Source organism: Antechinus flavipes, chromosome 2 (genome assembly GCF_016432865.1).
Source record: "Antechinus flavipes isolate AdamAnt ecotype Samford, QLD, Australia chromosome 2, AdamAnt_v2, whole genome shotgun sequence".
NCBI lineage: Eukaryota > Metazoa > Chordata > Mammalia > Dasyuromorphia > Dasyuridae > Antechinus > Antechinus flavipes.
Window position 1 is genome coordinate 663,075,942 of NC_067399.1, and position 22,618 is coordinate 663,098,559.

Here is a 22,618-nt window from a genome sequence, read left to right on the forward strand (position 1 = left end):
TGCACACATATATTGTATCTAGGATATACTATAACATGTTTAACATGTATAAGACTGCTTGCCATCTAGGGGAGGGGGTGAAGGGAGGGAAGGGAAAAGTCAGAATAGAAGTGAGTGCAAGGGACAATGTTGTAAAAATTAGCCATGCGTGTTCTGTCAATAAAAAAGCTAAAATTAAAAAAAAAAAACTTACCAGTTCTTATTGTGACAGTTTTATTTGCATTCAGCTTTTACTGACTCTCCTGTTATATCACCTTCCAGCATATAGCTAACATAGAAACATGCACAACAGCACATATATTCTTTTTTAAAAATTTTATCAAAGCTTTTTATTTTCAAAGCATATGCATGGATAATTTTTCAACACTGATCCTTGCAAAAATCTTGCGTTCCAAATTTCTCCTTCCTTCCCCCCACCCCCTGCCCTAGATGGCAAGTAGACTAATACATGTTAAACGTGTTAAAATATGTTAAATCCAAAATATGTATACATGTTTGTGCATTGCCTCACAAGAAAAATCAGATCAAAAATTCAAAAGATTTTTTAGGTAGAATGAGAAAGAAAACAAAATGCAAGCAAACAACAAAAATGAGAATGTTATGTGGTTATCCATATCCAGTTCCCATACTCCGAGTGCAGATGACTCTCTTTATTTACCATTGAAACTGACCTCAATCATCTCATTTATACAAATTCTAAAGGCCCCTCAACACTAGCATTATTATAATACTCTGTAGCAGCACTAGGCCATTCTTGGATTATCATTTGAGACAATTAATTGTGCTGTGTTTGGTTTTATACCTTTAATTTTTAAGCCAAAGGCAATTCCAAATGTTACTTTCCTTAAAAAAAAAAAAAAAATCAGATGTTTTTGGAAAATAGTGAGGAAATTGCATCCACTGATGCAATTTGACTCCTACTGTATACCATAGACTTCAGTTCAGTGACTTGACCAGGGTCATACATTCAGAATGTGACAGTTCAATTTAGGTCCAAGCCTTCTTGATGCTGATGCCAGCTTCTTCTCCATTACAGCTTAATCATTTTTGAAAATTGTTACAAATAAAAAGCAGAAAAATTAACTTGCTTCTCATTAATTTTATGTGAGAATATGCTCCGTATAATGTGATGAAATTGCTGTAATTCCTAAAAATTTCTAACAAGGGACCACTATTGGATTTCAGTAATTCACCTTACTATCTCGTGCCATGGAGAAAAGCTCCAAATCTTTGAACTAATTAAACCTTAGGGGAAAAAAACCAGCTATCAAGTTGTCTAGAGTAAATGTTCCAAAGAAACATATCTACCTGTGTGATTATGTTTGCATATCTGTCTCTTTTTATAGAGAATTTTTCAAATAATTTGAAAACATTACTTAAAAACATGAAAGGGAAATAAGCCTCTCATACTGTTGGGTTGTTAATGTGGGATCAGACACTTTCCTCTCACATAATCCCCATGCACTGAAATGTTTTCTCTCTGAAATCAGGAGCTGTTCTGAAATATTTATTTAGAATTTCTCTTACTTTTTAGGGGTGTAAAGTACAGTTTGCTAGCCCATACTACTCTGACCTTGGAAAATGCCGATGAAAGCTTCAGGACCCACACTCTTACTATTACTGGAAATGGTAAGTCTATTGAGTTGCATAAAACACACAGATAGCTAATATAATGCTCATATTATAACATGTTTCTTTCAAAGATGCATCTGTTTTCTTCAATCTGTCAGTGGATTTGTGTTCACAAGTATTATTCACATGACCTCTCAAAGTGGCTTTCAAATTTGAGTTTTTCTAGAAACTCTTTGCTTTTTCTAGAGACAAAGTAATTGAGGGATGGAATGGGAAGGAATGAGAGTATTTATCTGAAATATTCCCATCACAATGTGACCCAAGAGAAAAGTGTTATGGGTCCATTTCCTGTCTTAGGAAAGAGACACCCCCATTGCACTTCCCCTGGGCAGCTTTGGGGGCATCTGGACACTTTGCTAATAGACTTGAAATGGAGGCACCCACCCCCTCTGGTGGTAGGAAGCAGATAATACCTGTGTTCATGTAATAAGAGGGTAAGAGTAGGTCAAATCTTCAATTCCTGGTACTTTTTGAGGTCTTGTGAGCAATATCAAAAGAAGGATGGCAGGTGCAGCTGAGTAGAAAGAAGTGTCCATCTTTTCATATCTACTCTGGTTTGGAGAAAACTGGAAGTGGGAAGAGGAGCATGGGAATTTAGGAGGCTTACAAAAGCATATGTTGGATAGCCTTGATCTTTCCCTTAGGTGGTTTCTATCGAAGATAAAACTAAAAAACAAAAACAAAAAAGATTTTTGAAAAATAATTTGATTTTTTTTTCATTTTTAATTGAACATATTTTAAGAATTAGACAGAAATCAACAACACAATAATAGTTTAATGGTTAAAATGTAATGACCATACATTGATCAGAACAATACTTTATGTTCAGGTGCTAATGAGAAATTGTCGCTGGAACAGAATCTTTTTTTTAGGCACTGCTTTCCCATTCAAATTCAGAACTATCATGAGCTCATCTAATTTAATGTTTAAATTCCTTACTTTTTAGGATCTGGTATGGAAAATATAAAATACAATATTATGATAATATAAAGTACAAGTTAATGGAGTTGAACCCACCAGTTGTCCCCAAATTTGAAAATAAATGAGAATGGTCACCATTTTTGTTTTTCTAGCTTGATAATGGAGCAGTGGCATAAAGGGGGGAAATTTTAGCTCACTAAAGGACTAGGTTCATTTTTAATACCAATTTCTTTCAATAACCATTTATTTAGGACCTTCTATGATAATTACTGGGAATATGAAGTCAAAAAATGAAAATGCCTTTGTCTTCCAGGGAATTTATCAAAGTTCAGTTCAGTTAATTCAGTAAAAGTCTAAAATAACTAATAATGAGAAAGAATAATGATCTGTTTTGTGCTTTGTATTTTATTTTTAATAACAACTTTTTATTTTCAAAACACATGCAAAGATAATTTTCAACATTCACCTTTGTGTTCCAAATTTGTCTCCCTTCCTTCCCTAAACAAACAGCAAATAATCCAATATAAGTTAAACATCAGATCAAAAAGGAACAAAAAATTAAAAAAAAGCAAACAAACGACAGAAAAGGTGAAAATAGTAAGTGATGATCTACCTTCAGTACCCATAGTCCTCTCTCTGGATTCAGTGGCTCTCTCCATCATAAGCTTTTTGTTGAAAAGCTCCAAGTCCATCCCAGTTGATTATCACATATTCTTGTTGCTGTGTATAATGTTCTCCTGGTTCTAGTCACTTCATTTATCAGTTCACACAGGTCTCTCCAGGCCTTTCTGAAGTCATCTTGCTGATCATTTCTTACAGAACAATAATATCCCATTACATTCATAAACCAAAACTTATTCAGCCATTCTCCAACTGATGGGCATCCACTCAGTTTCCAGTTCTTTGCCAACACAAAAGGGGGTCCTTGTCTGTTTTTTCATGATATCTTTGGGATACAGACCCAGTAGAAACACTGCTGGATCAAGGGTATTGTTCTTTGTATTTTAAATATGCCATGATACATTTCAAGATTTTTTGAACTGTCACCTTTTAGCAAATTCTTAATAAATTTACAATAACAAAGTATTTTAAAGTATATAAAGAATAAAAATACTCCTTCTAAACTTATAAGGGGACCGGTTTTAGCCATTAAATGTGGTGTCCAGTGTTTGTAGGAAACTAGATAAGGATACAGACAAGACCTGTTATTTCATTGGTTGGTAATGGGAGCAATTCCCGGTGAACAGACTCTTATCAATGCAAGTGACACATTGTCTACAACTTTCAGTCTTAGAGACTTGCCTAGAGTTGCCTAGAACAGAACTGCTAACAACCCTCAAGTGCAGCCTGAAGGAGATTAAAATGTAACTGGGGAATGTTTAACAAAATAACTAAAAATACAGTAAAACATAGTTAACATTACATTTTAAAATTAAGTCATTTTGCACCCTGCAGGGATGCTTATGTTCAGATTAGTGGCCTCCTGTCTCTGTTGAGGTTTGACAGCACTGGCTAAGGGCACTGAGAAGTTAGGTTGGATTATATTCCAGACCTTTTTGGCTTCAAGGCCATGGCAGCTCAGAATCTAAAAGTAGGCATTCTCCATGTCACATATGATTGTGCATAACTCCTTTAATGTCACTGGCATTTCTGGGAATTGTTGCTCCAGTTGGATGGTCCAATTACCTTGACCCCTTCACTCCTTCTCAGTTTATCAGAATGACTTCTTTGTCTATTCATTCTCCTTTATTTTCATTCTTTTGCAAGTACAATTATTGTATGCCCTGTTCTGTTTTCTTTTGTTGATTTGCATTATTTTCCAAAGGTCTTTCTAGCTTTATTTCTCATTTATGTTTATATAGTGTTCCATCCTATTCATTAGAATGTAAGCTCCTTGACAGCAGACACTATTTCTTGGCTTTTTCTTGGAATCATTGAATCACAAAACTGGGGATCTAGGAGCTCTAACCCACTCATGAATGAGATTCCCCATCTAACATATCCCCCAGTGGCCATCCAGCCTCTGCTTCAAGCCCTCTAGTTGTTTAGCTCAGATTGTTAGGGATGTGGTCTCCTTTGCATCTACCATCAGTTATTCTTGACTGGCCTTTTGTGGCCAACCAAAACCAATCTCGGCATGTTCCCTGGGAGACTTTTCTCCAGGCCAGACGCAGTTCCTTCAAACAGTCTTTCTATATCACGGACTTGAGGCACTTTGTCAACCTTTGTGCCCTCCTATGCACACTTCTTTCGCTTCAGTCTTCAACATTCATTTTCATAAGAGTTGGAGCTCAGAATTTTTCTCCTTCTCCCCTCCCTGAGATGGCAAATGATCTGATAGAAGTTGTACATGTACAATCATATTAAACACATTTCCACATTAGTCATATCGTGAAAGACCAAGAGAAAGAAAAACCAAGAAGAAAAGGAAAATAGTACGCTTTTCTCTGCACTCAGACTCTATCGTTCTTTCTCTGGATGCGAAGAGCATTTTCCATTATGAGTCTTTTGGAATTGTTCTGGATACTCTTTAGTTTCTAATCTGTGTTCTCATTCAACTTTGGTGCCAAGAACTGAACATGGCCATGTGTGGTCTGACAAGGGGTCCATTGCTTCCTTCTTCCTGGAAGTTATTTCTCTCATTGCAGGCCAGCATTACCTCAGACTCTTTGGCTGCTCTATCCCTGAAGACTTCATTAAGCTTGTTGTTTAATCAGCCCCCAGATCTTCTCACTGCCCAACTGTTCCTCTCCCATCTTACACTTGTAGAAAACTTCATCTCAATTCCTCCCTAATGTTGTCCACTGGCAAGCCTGTCAAGAACCTTTTGGATCCAGAACCATCGTTTTGGCAGTTCCTCCCATTTTTGTGTCCTCTACAAATTGGATAAGCCTGCCATCTATGCCTTTATGCAAGTCACTGGCAGAAATGTTCAACCACAAAAGGTCAGACACAGGTACCTAGAGCCCTGCACTGGCGACCTCCTGCCGTGGAGGTTGATGTGGAACAATTACTTGATTTCTGTACATTTCCTGAGTTCATCTGATAATATTATCATCTTTTCTATATCTGTGTCTTCATCATAATGGCAGCTTTACAAAAAGCTTTGCTAAAATCTAGGTAAGTTGCATCCGCAGCATTTGCTTCATCTCCTAGTCTTGTAGTCATGTCCAAAAAAAGGAAATGAGATTAGTATCTCATCTGTTCTTGATGAAACCATCTTGCCTTTTCTTTGTAATTATGGCTTCTCTTTCTAGATAATGATCAGCTATCACCTTAATGATGCTTTTTTGGAATTTTCCCAAAAGTCAAGCTTCTGGGCTTCAGTTTGCAGACTGGAAATTGGGCCAGCCTTGTGGCACCTCTGCTGTTCTCCACGATCCCTCCTTCATCACTCATTGTCTTGGCCATCACATTGGCCAGTCCTCCCAGGATCTGAACATAGAGTTCATCTGTGACAAGTGAATTGACTTCATCCAGGGCAGCTGGATGCTCTCTCATTCTCTTCTTATCTTGGCCTTTAACCCCATTTTAGTCATTTGTGTTCTGTTTCCAGTGCAGTAGTGATTCTTCTTGGCAGAGAAATAAAACAAGTCACGATTTAGCATGTTTGTTCTCCCTGCGATCAGTTTTTAACACCCTTTCCAGTCCAAGCAAAGTTTCTGTCACCAAGTTCAGTGCCTGGCACATATTAAGGAATTAATCAATTATTACTGATTATTTGGTTAGTAGTTTTAAAAATATTCCCCTGCTGCTGAACTTGGATCATTTCCCATTTTTTACAATGACAGTGCTTCTATGAAAAATCTTTAAACTGATAATTCTATTTTTGATAATCCTTTTAGAGTATTTTCTTTTCATGTGTATTTTAAATACTATTTTATTTTTCTAAATACATGCAAATATTTTCAACATTCACCTTTGCAAAACCTTGTATTCCAAACTTTTCTCCCTCTTCTCTCCTACCCCTTGCCTAGACAGCAAACATATTTGTATATTCCTCATGCTGTGTAAGAAAAATCAGATCAAAAGGGAAAAAAATATGATAAAGGAAAAAAAGAGTAAACAAAAACAACAAAAACAGTGAAATTCTATCCTTTCTAGGCTTTTTTTGCAATCAGCCTGCTCATTATTTCGTATAGAACAATAATATTCCATTACCTTCATGTACCATAACATATTCAACATTTTTACACATGTGAGTCTTTTCCCCTCCGTTATGATCTTTTTAGGATATAGACCCAGTGGAGACATGGCTGAATATGGGTATGCACAGTTTGATAGCCCTATATGCATGGTTCCAAATTGTTCTCCAGACTGGTTGGATCATTTCACAACTCTACCAGCAATACATTTGTGTCTCGGTTTCTCCAATATATTCACTCTCTTTTCCTGTCATCTCCTCTCAGTCTGAGAGATATGTAGTGGTACCTTAGTGTTTTAATCTGCATTTCTCTAATAGTGATTTAGAACATTTTTTCATGTTACTAGAAATGACTTTATTTCAATTGTTTGGTCATATCTTTTGACCATTTATCAATTGGGGAATGGCATGTATTCTTATAAATTTGAATCAGGAGTATATTCCTCAAAATTGCATCATTAGTTCAAAGGGTATGATTCTTTTTGTAACTTTGTATAATGCCAGGTTATTCCAGGACAATAGAATCTTAAGGGTAAAGATAATTTTTTTTTTTTCAATCACTGTTGCCTAACCCTATTGTCCTACATAATTTTTTTTTTTGAGAAGTTAGATGTAGGTCTTTGATTAAAACCTGTGATTTCATCCACATAAAGGACACCCAATATGGAAAGTTACCAGTCCACGCTGTCAACTCACTTCTAATTAGATGTTTAGAGTTTCTTTCTGGGCCACTGAGAGGTTTAATAACTTGCCCCCATCCAGGAGGGATAGAAGGAAAGACTTTATCCTAGGTCTTCTTAACCACCATATTGTCTCACATTAGCATATGCTTAGTAACTTATTTGAACCTGTTTGAACCAGCAATGAAGTAAGTTTATTTGTTTCTCCACAATGCCACTGGCATTGCCTTTAGTTGTTTTTAATCATTTTTTCCATAATGATGGGTATGAGGTTCCTATTTGTTCTGCAAACCTGGCAGCAGTTTCCACAAGCTGCTGAGAAACTAAATCTCTCAGAAGTCCATGAAAAGTGGTGGTGTGCTTATCCTGCTGTGTCATGTTGGAAAAGAGCTTTGATCAAAAGGCACCATGGTTTTTCCATTGACTGTTCTGTTTAGTTAAGCTAAGTCATTTGGTTAAGCTAAGTCATTATTCTTTTTTCCTTTAAACCCTACAAGCCACCCAACCAAACAAGAATTCTGGTTACTGAGCATTCATATTTAGAATATTGCTAATATTCTAACAATGAACAGTTTTTCTTTTAAAATTAATATTTTACTCTAGTCTTTTAAAAAAAGTGACTGATTTTCATAACGTAAACCAGTTAGAAAAATAGTATTTGATATTTGATTTATTCCTAGACACTTCTTAGGATACGTCTACTAAAATGTGACATACCAATACTCCTTTTTATTGACTTTTTAGGAACATAAACAAAAAGGTAACCTATCAAAAGGCTTCTGTTTATTTAAACAGAAGAAATACAGGATAAATGCTATTAATCCTACTTCTTTCTTGTAACCCTACTGGCCAAGCCCACAAACTTCATCCTGATCTCTTGGATCTATTCTAAGCATTTGTTTCTTTCTGATCATGACATTTGTATTCTGTGTAGAGTGAGCATCAGACAGCACTGGTATAATAAACATTCGAATAGCTTATAATGCTAAGAGATGAATTTTAAAATCTATTGTTGTACAAAGATAAAATATCACAAAATTAAAATGGATTTTGTAACTGACTTAAATGAGTTTCTATCATTGCACAATGGTTGTGATTTTTCTCCTCCTGATTTTTTTTCTTTTAAACAGAAGAGTCATCATTTTGGCTTCCCTTGTATGGCAACATGTGCTGCCGATTAGTTGCTCAGCCAGCTTGCATGGCTGAAGATGCATTCAAAGGATTTCTTAATCAGCAGGTTAGAATGCTTTTACATATCCTGTAGCAGCAGTGAATGTCTGTTTGAAGTAATAGAGAATATTATACCCAATTAAATCTGTATATACTGATGTTGCTTTCTGGCCTTCTTCCAATAGGGAAAAGTCTATTGTAGAACATAAGACTTTATGGGGTTATTAAAGTGTTATGTCTAAATTTGATCAATCATTAGACCAATGTTAGTGTGCTTATGTACTCATTATAAACTGAGAAGATCTTTGTTGGAGATGGGCTTCTAAGGGGAAAGTCCAAAACACAGTGGAAGCTAAGAGATTACTGCTTGGGAAGGGGAGATTGGAAGGTGCTCAGCTGCCCCAGACTTTTAGAAGGGAAGAGGGATGAGCAGTATCAAGAGAGTACCCATTTCTGCTCCTCTTAAGTACCGGGACATGTGATTGTCAGGGATGCAGGGCACATGTGTGTGTGTGTGTGTGTGTGTGCGTGCACAAAGCATGCACATGTATGTGTCCTGGGTCCATGGGCTTAAAAGTTTTTTTGATAACAATTTCAGTATAATTGGTTCCCTATGTAATCCCATGTATTTTTTTCAATAGTATTTTATTTTTCCAAATATGTGTAAAGATAATTTTCAACATCCACTTTTGCAAGATTTTGTGTTTCAGATTTTTCCTCCCTTCCCAAGCAGCAAACAATCTAATATAGGTTATACATATACAATTCTTCTTTCCATACTAATCCTATATATTTTATTTAATGAATTTATAAATTTTATCCTGACCAGACCAAAAGGTCCAAGACACACAGTCAAAAACTGGTGTCTTTGCTTGTTTATAAGAAGAGGGGATAGGATTTGACCAGAGGGAGGCCTGATGTCTGCTTGTTGCATAAGGAAATCTGCCCTATTTTTCCTCATCCCAGCTCTTGCTGTGCTAGATGTTCAGTAACAGAAGGCCCCTTTTTTGTGGAGTCCTGATTTGGGGAGGGGGAAATGCTTGACATCTTTCACATACGGCAATTTCTGGCAGAGATGGGATTTGGCACTCTTGAGGCCTCTGGGCTTCCAAATCTGCTTCTGTGCCACCTACTACTGATTTATTTATAACCATAAATAGTTATTTCCATCCAGTAAATAATTCATTATGGACTATAGTGAATCAATAGCTTTTTTCCGAGAGAGATTCCATTATTAGAAGAAAAGAAAATTTGCATTCTTACTGAGTAGTTGACATTTTCAGTATTCCCAGCAAAGTGTGGCAAAAACAAGATTTTGAAAGTTATTTTTCTAATTTTGCTGGGTCATTTGATGGATTGCCACTGTGTTTGAAACACTAATTTTTAATAGATTTGCTTCATCCGGTGAAAGATCTCCTAGAACAATGTATTGATTATGATTTCGTGTGGGGAGTAGCTCTGTGGTATTTTTTTATTTCTTCTTTAGTCTAAATTCTTTGTGAATTTGGGACTTTAATTCCCTGAAGCTAACTTGCTTTTTGATCTCAGGCAATTGATTTATTTCACAGGGAATTAAAAAGGAAGTTGCTTATTAGTTTTAAATTATAAAAACAGTGTAAACTTGGAGAATTTCAAAATTTTCTTAAAATTAGCAAAACTGAGAAAGTTGTTAATTTGTTGATTATCTCTTCCTCAGCAAACGGTTGAAGGCCTAATTATCTGGACAAGGTTCTATTCTGTGTTGAGAAGCGGCCAACTCTTCTGCTATTACAGCCCAGAAGAAATTGAAGCTAAAATAGAACCCACTTTGGTAGTGCCTTTTAACAAGGTAAAATATGATTCCCTTCAGTGAGTAAGGAGAAAAAAAAAAAAAAGGTTCTAAAAAAGACTCTGCATTTGATCACTTCTGAGTTAATCAATTTCACTTCTGCCCCCAGATGTGAAATTCTGTTGTGTTGGAAGCCTTCCTTATACATCTTATTTACTAAAATGTTGTCATAAAATGGTGAAAGCTGATTCCATTCTCTCCTTTCTTTGTCAGAGCTTATCTTTTTAGGAGAAATCTTACTGGCCTCATTACCATTCAATAAGCAGGGAAACCTACACCCATTAAACTGGATATTTGTATAATCTAAAGAATATTTTATTGTTCATCCACTGATCCTCAAAAATAGAGGATCAAAAAGTAAAACAGAAAGATCAAAAAGAACAACTTTCTTTTTCTTAGCCAGTACCTAGATAGTTTTGAGAATGACTGTTTTATTATAAATAATTGGATTTAGATCTTCTTCCCTTTTCCCCCCACTAATTCCTTTGATGTTTTTAACTTTTTGTTCCAAAATTGTTTTATTTCTTTTCTAGCAAAAAAATAATTTTTGACAGTAAGTAGGTTAGTTTAGGTAAAACTGCCATTTTTATTATATTGGCTCTACCTACCCATGATCATTATAATTTCTCCAATTATTTAAATCTGACTTTTTTTGTGTAAAATATATTTTATATATGTTTAGTTCATGAGTTTGTCTTGGCACATATATTTTATGCTGCCTATTGTTATTTTAAATGGAATATCTTTTACTATCTCTTCTTGAAGGGTTTTGTTGGTGATATATAGAAATGGTGATGATTTATGTGGGTTTATGTTATATTCTGCTACTTTTGCTAAAATTGTTTCAGCTAGATTTTCCAAGTATATCTAGTATACCATCAAATCATCTTCACAGGGAAACTTTGGTTTCTTCATTGCTTATTTTGATGCCTTTGGTTTCTTTTTCATGTCTTATTGCTATAGCTAGTATTTCAAGAACAATACTATATCACCAATATTAACCAATTAACCAATTATTATATTATATCACCCATATTAACAATATTGGTGATTATGGACATCCTTGTTTCACTCCTGATCTTATTAGAAAGGCTTCTACCATATTCCCATAATACTTACTGATGGTTTTAAATAGATGCTTCTTATCATTTTAAGGAAAAATCCATTTATACCTATGCTTTGAAGTTATTTTGTCAAAGCTTTTTCTGCATCTTTTCATATAATCATAATTTTTGTTATTTTTATTTTTGATGTAATTTTCCCTTATGTTAAACTATTTCTGTATTTCTGGTATAAATCCCACATGATCAAAAGGTATAATCTTTGATATATTGTTGTAATCTCCTAGCTAGCATTTTAGCTAGGATTTTGCATCCATATGTGTTAATGAAATTGATCTTTAATTTTATTTCCATTTTTGCTCTTTCTGGTTTAGGTATTAGCATCATAATTGTTTTATAAAAATTGTTTCTTTGCCTTATAATTATAATGTATATGTATAATAATTATTTCACATTATCTATTTAATGTTGGAATTGATCTTTACCTGTTTGGTAGTATTCATTTAAATCCCTTTTCTTTTGATCTTCCATTTACTTCTCTGAGTAAAGTATATGCTTTACAATGGAATCTCTTTATTTGCATTATCTCAAATTGCATTGCAGAGTGGTTGACACTGCATTAGTGTGCTTTTATTTTTGCCACCCCTCCTTCGGTTAATTGTTTCCATTTGTCAGCTTTACTGGTTTTCTGGCTATGAGATAAAACTAGGAGTTATATTCATTTGTATTTCTCTTATTCTTATTGATTTGGAACATTCTTTCATCTGGTTGTGAATACAGTTTTTTTGAGTGTTGTTTCTCCATATCCTGTCCCCATATCTACGGGAAAATTGCTTTTTATCACATATTTCTTACTTATCTTTACCCAGGACCTTATCAGATCTTGATATCCTATCAGCCCCTTGAGGACAGGGGTTGCTTTTGCTGCTTTGTGTCCCCAGGTTGCCATGAGATATAGTAGGCCCTTAATATTTGTTGATTATGGATTTGATACAAACCTGTCTGTTCTCTTTTAGCCTACTTGCATTAGTTTTATATTTACTTCTAACTTAATCTGTTATATAATTTCTTATTTTTAAAAAAGTTTCCATATGAATTGTAGATAATTTTTTTTTTCTTTTCTGGTATGAAAAAGAATTATTTACTCTGCAGGAAAAGGGAGAAATAATTAGGGTTCAAGTAGAGCACATTTCAGATTTTGTCATCCTTCAGCATTCCTATTGTCCCTAGGATAGAATACAAACTACTTTAATTGGCATTTTAAACTGATTCCAGCCAATCTTTTTCCTGGCTGTGTTTTAGTAAAACCTGCTCACCTTCACAGTTGGATTTTTGGTTTTATCTTGGTTCTGGAGAAGAGTGTAAACTCCACCTCTCTTAAATCCAATTCACAAATTAGTCAAGGCATTATTGCCCTGTAGAAGAACAAAAATAAATCTTGATTCTCTTATCCAAGATGTTCTTTCAGTCCTCATCAGACTTGCAGAAATTTAAAAGACTTGCCACATTGGCTTTTATCAGCAATATTGATAAAAAGTAGAAGCAAAGTTGTACACATAGAAAAGCTCCTTAGGAAAATAAAGAACATAAATGATTGAAAATATATTCAGTGCTCATGGATAGGCCATGCCAATATAATAAAAAGTTAATTTACAGTTTTAATGCTATGGCAGTCAAACTATCAAACTTCTCTATCAAGAGAAACTATCAAACTATCAAGCCCCATAAAAATTTTGTTTAAGGGAACAAAAGATTCAGACTATTAAAGGAAATAATGAAAAAAAGGGGAAATGAATAGCACTTCCATATTTCAAACTGTATTACAAAGCAGGTAGTCATCACAACCATTTGGTATTCTTTTAAATTACAAAAGAACAAATCAATGATAGGGAGTAAGCAATGGAGAATTGGAAATAATGGAAAACAATCACCAAATGTATAGTAAATCTAAAAACATTTAGAAAAGAACTCCCTATTTGATAAAGACCAATATTTAACTATAAAGCAATCTGACCAAAGTTATTCTAACATCTTAAACCATTTTTTACAATCATTCCTGATCTGGATATTAAGACTGTACATTAAAAAAAAATTAGAAGACAAATAGATACTATATCTTTCACAGTTATGGTTAAGAATATTCCTAATCGGGTAAGGGATGGAGTCAATTATAAAAGATAACACAAATAATTTTAATAAAAAGAGGTTGTTTTTTTTTAAAGCTTCTGCACAAAGGAAATAAACAGATCTAGGTAAAGAAGAGATTCAGTCAAATGGGGAAGAAAATGTTTGCATTAAATTCTTAGATAAGAGTTTGATATCCAAAAATTTATAGACAACTAACTAACAAGAAGCCATTTCCTAGTAGGAGGAAACTTGAAAGAAAACTTCAGAGAGAAATGCAATGCAATAGCTCTGGAGTTTCACACCCAGCTAAGGTGGGCTAGTCAATGCTGGAGGGGATATGGAGAAATAAAGATATGCTGATATTTTCTTGGAGCAGTGAATTAGTTGACCACTTTGGAAAGCAATTTGGAATTCTACAGTGACGGAAATCTACATGTCCTTTGAAACTGAGAATCCAAGGTCCTATATTATACCAATGTATTTATAGCATCACTTTGTGAAATAGCAAAAAACTTGGAACAAAGTAGATGCTCATTAGGAAAAGGGATATAGGAATTGCAGTATGTAAATTAAAAGAATATAACTATTTTAGGAAGAAACATCTATGATGGAACACAGAAGTGTGGAAGGACAAGGTAAAATAACCATAGCAAAATACCCTTCTACCCACAATGACTTCAACTTAGTGAATGGAGAGAAGCAAAACCATAAAATAATCAGTTGATTAGTCCCTACTATGTACTAGAGACATAAAACATGGTAAAAATCAATTTCTGCTCTCAAGGAATTTAGTCTGAGAAGACAAGATATAAAAAAATACAAAGTGAGCTGTATATAAGAAAAATAGAAATTGGGAGGGGAAGGCATTTGAAGTTAGAGAGATTGGTGGAGAAAATGCTGCAAAATGCTCAAGAAGCCAGTACCAAAGAAAAAGTAGAAGGCATCCCTGCCCCTCCTTTGCAGAGGTGGGGAAGGACAGAGGTAGGGATTCAAGGCTATAGAACATAACACATATCAGATTTAAAAAAATATATATATTAATCAGTATTTTTTTTTTAGGGAGGGTTATGTTTTAATTTTTTTTCAATTATTCAATGATTATCTGGGAGGAGTCAGGGGAAAAGAAATGGGAAATTTGGGCAGGTGATGTAAAACTGAAGATATCACTAATTTTTTTTAATTGAAAAGCATACGGGGCACATCCCCCTTTCATCCCACTTGTGACTCCCTAAGTGTGGCTTTTCAAATCACTGCTGTCTGAGGTCTGCTTCCTTAACCATTTGTGAATCTGCCTAATTACATTATTATCCCCTAAAATGGGGCAGGGTGTGTTCCCCCAGCCTCTTCCCACTTGCTATTCAGAAACACCTTGTCTAATCTTTTGTGAAACTATGACTTTTTTTCTGTCTTCTTTCTGTGGGCAAATCCAGCCCAACAGGATGATTGCCTTTTCAGGGACCTGGATCTGGTTTTTTTTTTTTTTTTAATGCTTTCCTGCAACCAAAAAATTGAATTTGAACATTTTATGGGAGTAATATCACTTTATAGACCTTTAGCTATGAGCTTTATAAATGAATGGTAGATATAAAATAAATGTTAATGAGGAAGCCCTCACAATGTCTCACTACAGTAGAAACTCTATTGTCCTTTCCCTACCTCAGCTGATACTTCTAGTTCCTGGCTCGAATGTCAGAATGAGGAGCATTTGACGGATTCTTTTCCATCTTATTACTCTTGGAAATAGAGATAATGTATACTCTGTATTACAGTTATCATATTCAGTTCTTGTTTCATTGCTCAAGTTAAGAGCTGCAAATAAAAGTCTCCCCCTCATATCCCCCTCACTCCATGGGAGATTCAAATAGCGACTAGCTTTTAATCTCAGTCACTATAAAGAGTCACTGTTACTCATTTGAAAATTCCCGAATTTTTTATATGTTTGAAGTTTGAATATTGAAAATCAGTCCTAGGAACAACTCCTTTTAGGCCAGGACTGATGTCAGATTTATCGCTGTGTGCTAGGCAACTGTACCAAAAGCCTCCAGTCTTTGGATGAATTGTTGAATTGGCGTTTTATCCAAACTTTTAGGAAACCAGAATCCGTGCGATGGATAAAGATCCCAAGAAAAAAGCCCATCGCTTCTTCGTGATCAACATTATAGATGATAAGGCCATCACAGAGACATTTGCAGCAGATAGTCTGGAAGAGCTTCAGGAGTGGATGGACGCCTTCAGGCAGCATATTTTTGACCTCAGTAAGTAAACATTTGGGGTTTTCTAGGGGTATAGTTCTATATTTATAATATAAAGGTATATATAATACTGCCCCTTGGGGGTGTCATGATATACAGAGCTCTGGGTGGGGAGGTAAGGGAATCAGGAAAATCCAAGCTACTTGTATGACTAGACAAGTCTGCTTCACTTTGTTTGCAATATGGGAGGAGGAGGAGAAGAAGGAGGATTATTACTAATAGTAATAGTAATAACTACTTGCAGCATTGTTGTGAGGATCAAATAGTATTTGTTACAGTGCCTGGCACATGATTGTTACTCAGTAGATGCTTATTCCTTCCCTCTCAAGATTCATTGACCATATCTTCTCAGAAATCCTAAGATCTTTTAATTAGCCATTGAACAACCATTTGTTACCTACTGTGTACCATGCATTGTGCTAGGGATTGAGGATACAGGTAGGTAATGAAGAGTGGATTTTATTGAAGAAGTCTATCCAAATAAATATGTACAAAAGCTGTACAAAATAAATGAGAAGTAAGTTGGAGAAAGGGCCTTCTGGAAAGAGTAAGAAAGGCCTTGTGGAGATGATGTGTGTTGAACACTTTAGAAGAAAACAAAGGAGTGCTAAGGGGCAGAGCTGTAGTAGAATGATAGCCTATACATGGAGGACAACCTGTGCAAATGCATGGAGGTGAGAGATGGAACATCATGTGAGGAACAGTAAAAAGACCAGTTTGGATAAACTGGATAATGTAGTTAAGTAATATATTTAAAAGGCTGGAAATGTAGGTGGGACAGATTAGGGCAACAATGAAAACTAATTTGAGAGGCAAAGGGAGCTGTTGAAATATATCATAGGAGAGTGACTTGGTAAGACCCATATGTTGGTAGTTACTTTATTAGCTGTTTGGAGAATGGATGGGAAAGCTGAGATGGGAAGACTAATGGAGTGGATGCAGGTGGGGATAAGAATCTGAAGGAGGTGGTGATCATGGGAGTGGAGAGAAGGGATCATCTTGGAGAGATTGTGGAGGGAGATTGTTGATGGATTGGCTATGTGGGTGAGGAAGAGACAGTAGCCAAGTGTAATAATCCAAGCTGTGGGATGAAAAGAATAGTGGAAGGAAACCTGTGACTGGGGGAGGTCCTGGGAGAATTCAGGGGCCTGTGGGCATCCAGGCAGAGCTCAGGAGAGACACATGCAGGCTTGGGAGTCATCAGCCTAGAGATGGTGATCCTTGCATCTGTAGGAGCTGGTACAGTCTCCAAGAGGGGATAGAGAGAGGACGACCCAGCAATGAAGGGAGTATCTGGAGTTCAAGGTTGTTCTGTGGTAAATGGGCAGTAAAGGAGCCATCAAACCCACACGTAGGGAACCAGGAAACAAGTCAGGATCTGGGAGCCGAAGTTGGTCAACAGGATGAAAAGCTTGAAGGAGGCTGAGAAGGCCATCAGTGGAGAGGGCTCATTGGTGACTTTCATCATCTGGAACTGACTGAGGTGAAAAGCTAGACTGCAAAAGGGTCAGAAGCTGTGAAAAGTGAAAATATTGGTGTAGACATGGGAAAGTGGCTTGAATCTCAGCTAGAAGAGGCTTTGGCACATTTGTGGCAGGCAAGGAAGGAGCCAATAGAAAGAGGGTTTGATGAGAGACAAGGAGAGGAGATGTTGCAGACCTTGAGGAAGTAGTGAGTGCAAATTTGGTGGGCTTGGCCTTGGACAGAAAAGTCCACCATCTTGTGGCTAAGGATCCAAGAACAACTTTATAGTGAGATTCAAGCAAACAAGATGTAACACATTATAATACCTAGGAGCCATGATCAAAAACCTGCATTTATAATTGATCATCTTTGATCTTTTTACCTTCCTACATTCTCCCTTTCCCCCAGTTACTAAAGAATTGCTGTTATGATAAGGTTGCCACTGTGTGTGTGTGTGTGCGTGTGTGTGTGTGTGTGATGTTTATAAGTGTTATATTTGTTAAGCTATGAACTCACCTTCTTTTAAAGGAAATCAGTTCTTACAGAAACTCTTTGGCCATACCTTGGTCATCTCATATCATGAGATAAAGTTAACAGAAGAAACCAGGCCTTTCTGTGAAAGGGAGAGAGACGTTCTAATCCCGGGTTCTGAGAGCAGCATTAATGCTGCTTGGTGCTCCAAATGGGGCATTCTCCAGTGACTGGACGGTCGGGTGGCTGGAGCAACTGAATCCTATCAATATTAACAAGGAGATTGCAGCTTAATGGAAACAGTTCTTACAGATCCTTCTGAGAAGGGCAAATAAAGATGTTGTAATCGCCTATGTCCCAAGGCAATTTAAAAAAAAAAAGATTTCATGGGAGATAGAGCTATCTTGTCTTGCAGGGGGCAGGATGAGCATTTTCCAAAAAACATGAAGTAATAGAAACTTTTGTGCCAACATCTGTTGTAGAAGATGAGGACACAGAAATTCTTCCAAGAATTTGATAAGACTTCCAAAGTTAAATCGACATCTTAATATCCAGAGATTCCAGGGCAAAGGCCTTCCCCCTGAAAACAAAATACATTGTAATAGGAGGTAAACAGTATTTCAACAGGCAGTTGAAGAATGGAGTCCCATGGGAAAATCCAGCCTGTTAGAATGCAGAGGAGGAGACTCCTGGGAGAAGTTGGGGGTATAGTCAGGCTGTTTGGCTGGAATACAGGAAGCGGAGCCGCTGGAAGCTCTGCAGCTTCCCAGATCCAAAACCTGCGGCTGTCCTCCTCCAGCACCATCTTGGACCCGGACTATTGGCCATTCCCAGAGGCTGAGGATTGTGTGACCCCAGGAGCGCCGCTAGGGGGCGCCGTAGTGCAAATTTAAATGGGACTTCATTCCCTTACCGGCTGTGGGACCCTGGAGAAGTCACCTTGCCCTGGCTACCTCAGGTTCCTCATCTGTAAAATGAGCCGGAGAAAGAAAGAAATGCAAGCCCCTCCGGGATCTCTGCCAAGAAGCGGGATTCTGGAGGCTAGGACATGAGTGGATGGCGGCAGAGGCAGCAGAGATTGGGGGAGGGGGAAGTTGGGGCAGGGGCTGAGCAGGACCCCGGCGTGCCCAGGAAGAGTTGCCCAGCGTGGAGACAGGCCTTCCTTCCTGGCGGCCCCCGCTCTCCCATCAGCCAGCCAAGGGATGAGGGCCGCGGCGGCCGCTCCCTCCGCCAGCCAGGCTGCGTCTGGCCAGGCCCGCTTTGTCCCGACTATTTCTTATGGCCATAAGATGCAGCCACCCGCAGCCGGAGGGACCCGTTGGGTCTCCTTGCCAGGAGACCTGCCTTCCCTGGCGAAGATGGAGCCGCTCAACGTTTCCCCTAAATCTAGGCTTCTCTGACTTGAGTAGAATTTGCTGTTGTGAAGGGTACAGTGGGGAAGGTGGTATTATGTTCCAATTTCGAACAAGATTAGTATCTTTTACAAAATTCAGCCAGCAGTTTAACAATGAGACTCCTTCAGCTAATCGGGCGCAGTAAAAACGCCGCACTTGAGAATTTGTCGAGAATGGCAGCAGAGACATCCTGCTTGGCTTGTCCACAATCTGTTTCATTATTTTCTCATTAGACTAGAGGTTGATTTGCAGGGGGGAAGGGGAGGGAGGGCAGCAGCTAGCTTTTATGTCTTTATTTAAAAGAGGGGGAAAATACCGGGCCCAGATCCCCAGAGATTTAAACTTGGCTTAGAGCACTCTTGAAGGTTTATCCTTGGAATTTTATTCCTTTCATAAATTGCTGTCTTGCTTGTTTCCATATCTTTACCATATACCGTACTTAACAGGCTGTAATAAAACATACTGAAAGGTTTTTTATTTTCCTTATTTACTTGAGGTGAATGGATTAAGAAGTTATAACTGTATTAATTAACCGGCTAGTATTTTAGAGGAAAACTCAGAAAACTGTGCAGATAACTTGACCGAAAATGAGATGTCTTTAATTTCTTAAAGCCAGGAAAACCAGTCAGACTGGATCATGAGCGTGGATATTGAGAACATAATAAAATGCAGGGAACTGTAGGCCATAAATCAGTCTTAAAAAGTTGCAGGCATTTGTACTACAGTCGTTTTCCTGGTCGTGTGGAGGGCATAAACCTTATGCCCGAGGACTATATGTCTTCCAGTTGGGTAATTAGTAGCGAGTACAGTGACGGGCAGGGATGTTGTCTGTGCATAGTAGGTGCTCACTAAGTCCTGGAACCAAGGAATGAACAGATGAATGAACGTATGTTAGAGAAGCCCCTCCAAGGGAAGTCAGTCTGAGGATTAGATTTTAAAATAAAAGTTTTGAGAGAACAGTTCATCTTTCCCAAGCTCTTTAATTTTCTCCAAGATTAGATTGTTTTCCGATTCCAATGCCTACTCATTTTAAAATGTCGCTCCTAAAACAAATTTGCTTGAGTTAGAAATAGATTGTGTGATATCTGTCCAATATTTTAGTAATAACTGGTTTCACTTAAAGAAAAAAGAACGATTTTCCGACATTAGATGGTTGTCAAAAGAATAATCATCATTTTAGATAATAGAACAATTGTTTATTAAATTGGCAATTCTTAGTTATGTTCTCCCAAATTAAAATTGTGCCTTAAAACACGGTTTCAGCTTTCAGGTAGTTTTTACTTTTGATTTTGTCTGAAACACTGAATGCTTATATTTATTATGTAAATTAACATTGCTGTAGTTTAACTTTGAGTGGGAATCACAAAGGAGTGATTACTTGATTACTGTCCTTTTAGTGAAGAAGTAAAAATTATCATCCTATTAAAGTGTAGCTTAATATCTGCACAAGAAACTTTTCTTCTTTTTATTTTTTTTCTCTTTAAAAAAAACAAAACACTTTTTGTTATTTTTGCTATTAAAATTTTTTTATTATTATATCAAGATGTGGGTTTTTTAACCCACAGTAAAGAAAGTTATGGGTTTTTGTGCAAGTTTATTTAAAGGTGATGTTTTTCAGGTTTACTCACAAATCAAATTAAATTTACTGGCATCTGTTAAAAATAAAATATATGGATTTGCATTTATATTTTAGCCTAGTCTGTCTTTTCTTTCTCAGGCCAATGGAAGCATTGTTGTGAAGAACTTATGAAAATTGAGATTATGTCACCACGGAAACCACCTTTGTTCTTGACAAAAGAGGCGACCTCAGTCTACCATGATATGAGTAAGTGGGATTTGTCTTTTCCAAGCTGCAGGGTAACAAAAACAACATTGTCTGTATTCAAACAGCTTGTTCTATTGACATTAAAATGCTGAATTTTTTAGGGGCCGTCAGAATGAATGAAAAAAGACTATGATTACATCCTAAGGAGTTCATGTTTAATATATGAATTAATACAAAATTAATGAATACACATTTTTCATAGCTTGAATGCTTAAGATCAAACACAATTTTAAGGCTTCAGTATGAATAAAGGTACAGGGGAAATAAACATTAACTGAGTAGCTGATGAAAATTTTGAAAATGAAAGCTTACAATATTCCAAATTATAGTCATGTACTGTAATTTTTTTTCTCTTTTATTAAATTCATTTTTAAGTGGTTTTGGAAAATGAATATTAATGCATGGAAAGCTTTCATCTTTGGCCAAAGAAAATTGCAGTGTTTGTTACTTGGAAAAGTTTGAAACTTCTAGTCTCATTGATATTCCAATCTCCCATATTTTAAAGAGTATTTAAGATCTGAACTGTGTGACTTTGCAGCCATATTGTGAATAGATAGGAAATCACAACTACATTCTCTTTTCATCTGTCATCATCCCCATATAGCCAAACTCATACTCCTCAAGCTGGGCAGAATGTTTGAAAGTACAATTTTATTTAAGAGTAAATATTCAACTAGCTATTTATGCTCAGGACACTTTCCTTACCAAAGAGAATAGAGATGAGTGTCTCTGATCTTTTCCCCCTCTGGCAAAGTCTGTGGCAGTCTAGGGGCCAAATGTTTATTCAGTCACAAGAGTCTGAAATTTTGCAATGCAAACTGCTGAAAAGGAAAGAAAGCTTTACCTTTACTTGGATGTGAAGTGTAGTTTTCCATCTAGAGTTAATGATGTATATATGTAAATCTATATATATATATGTAAATCTATATATATATGTAAATCTATATGTGTGTTTATGTTACATAGCTCCATTTTAAAAATATACTCTCTAAAAATATATATAATAAAATGTATATATTTAACATGTAAATATATATCCTATATGACAAAGACTTCCAGATTGGAGAAAAAACTTTAGAAGCAGCAGTATTAATTTGGGGCATTATATTCCATGGCAGCATTCTTTGCCTTTGAGTAAGACCACTTCTGAACAAATTCTTTTTTAAAAAAATTTTGGCTGAGGCAATTGGGGTTAAGTGACTTGCCCAGATCACACAGGTAACAGGAAGTATTGTGTCTGAGGCCATATTTGAACTCAGGTCCTCCTGATTTCAGGGCTGGTATTCTATCCACTATACCACCTAGCTGTTCCCGTGAGCAAATTCTTGCAGGAGAATTGTATTGACTAAGAAATATAGAATTATCACCTTTTAGACCTTGAGCTGAAAGGGATCATAGAGTATCTTCATAGAGTATCTCTGATCCAACCCTGTCTTTTTGCAGATGAGGAAGCAATGGCTCAGATGTTTGGCAATATAAATGGAATTGTTTTAGTTTAACTTTTTTTTTTTAAACTTGATATTTAATCACAAACATTCTAAAATGATTTAGCTTTGTCTAAGGTGTTGATCTAAGATCCTTACTAGCTCTTAATGTTAGGAAATGAATAAATGATTGAAACTTTGGAATTTTATCACCAGTTTTTCCCC

General features: G+C 36.4%; 1 protein-coding gene across 1 annotated transcript in view; it reads left to right on the forward strand.

The window, feature by feature from the left end:
• The window catches only part of RTKN2 (rhotekin 2), a 69,452-nt gene that overhangs the window by 41,139 nt on the left and 5,695 nt on the right, over window positions 1–22,618 (forward strand). The window contains exons 8-12 of the mRNA XM_051973864.1: window positions 1,535–1,629; window positions 8,508–8,614; window positions 10,244–10,375; window positions 15,653–15,818; window positions 20,862–20,969. Of these exons, the coding sequence (XP_051829824.1) occupies window positions 1,535–1,629; window positions 8,508–8,614; window positions 10,244–10,375; window positions 15,653–15,818; window positions 20,862–20,969 (608 nt within the window). The remainder of the gene's footprint in view (window positions 1–1,534; window positions 1,630–8,507; window positions 8,615–10,243; window positions 10,376–15,652; window positions 15,819–20,861; window positions 20,970–22,618) is intronic.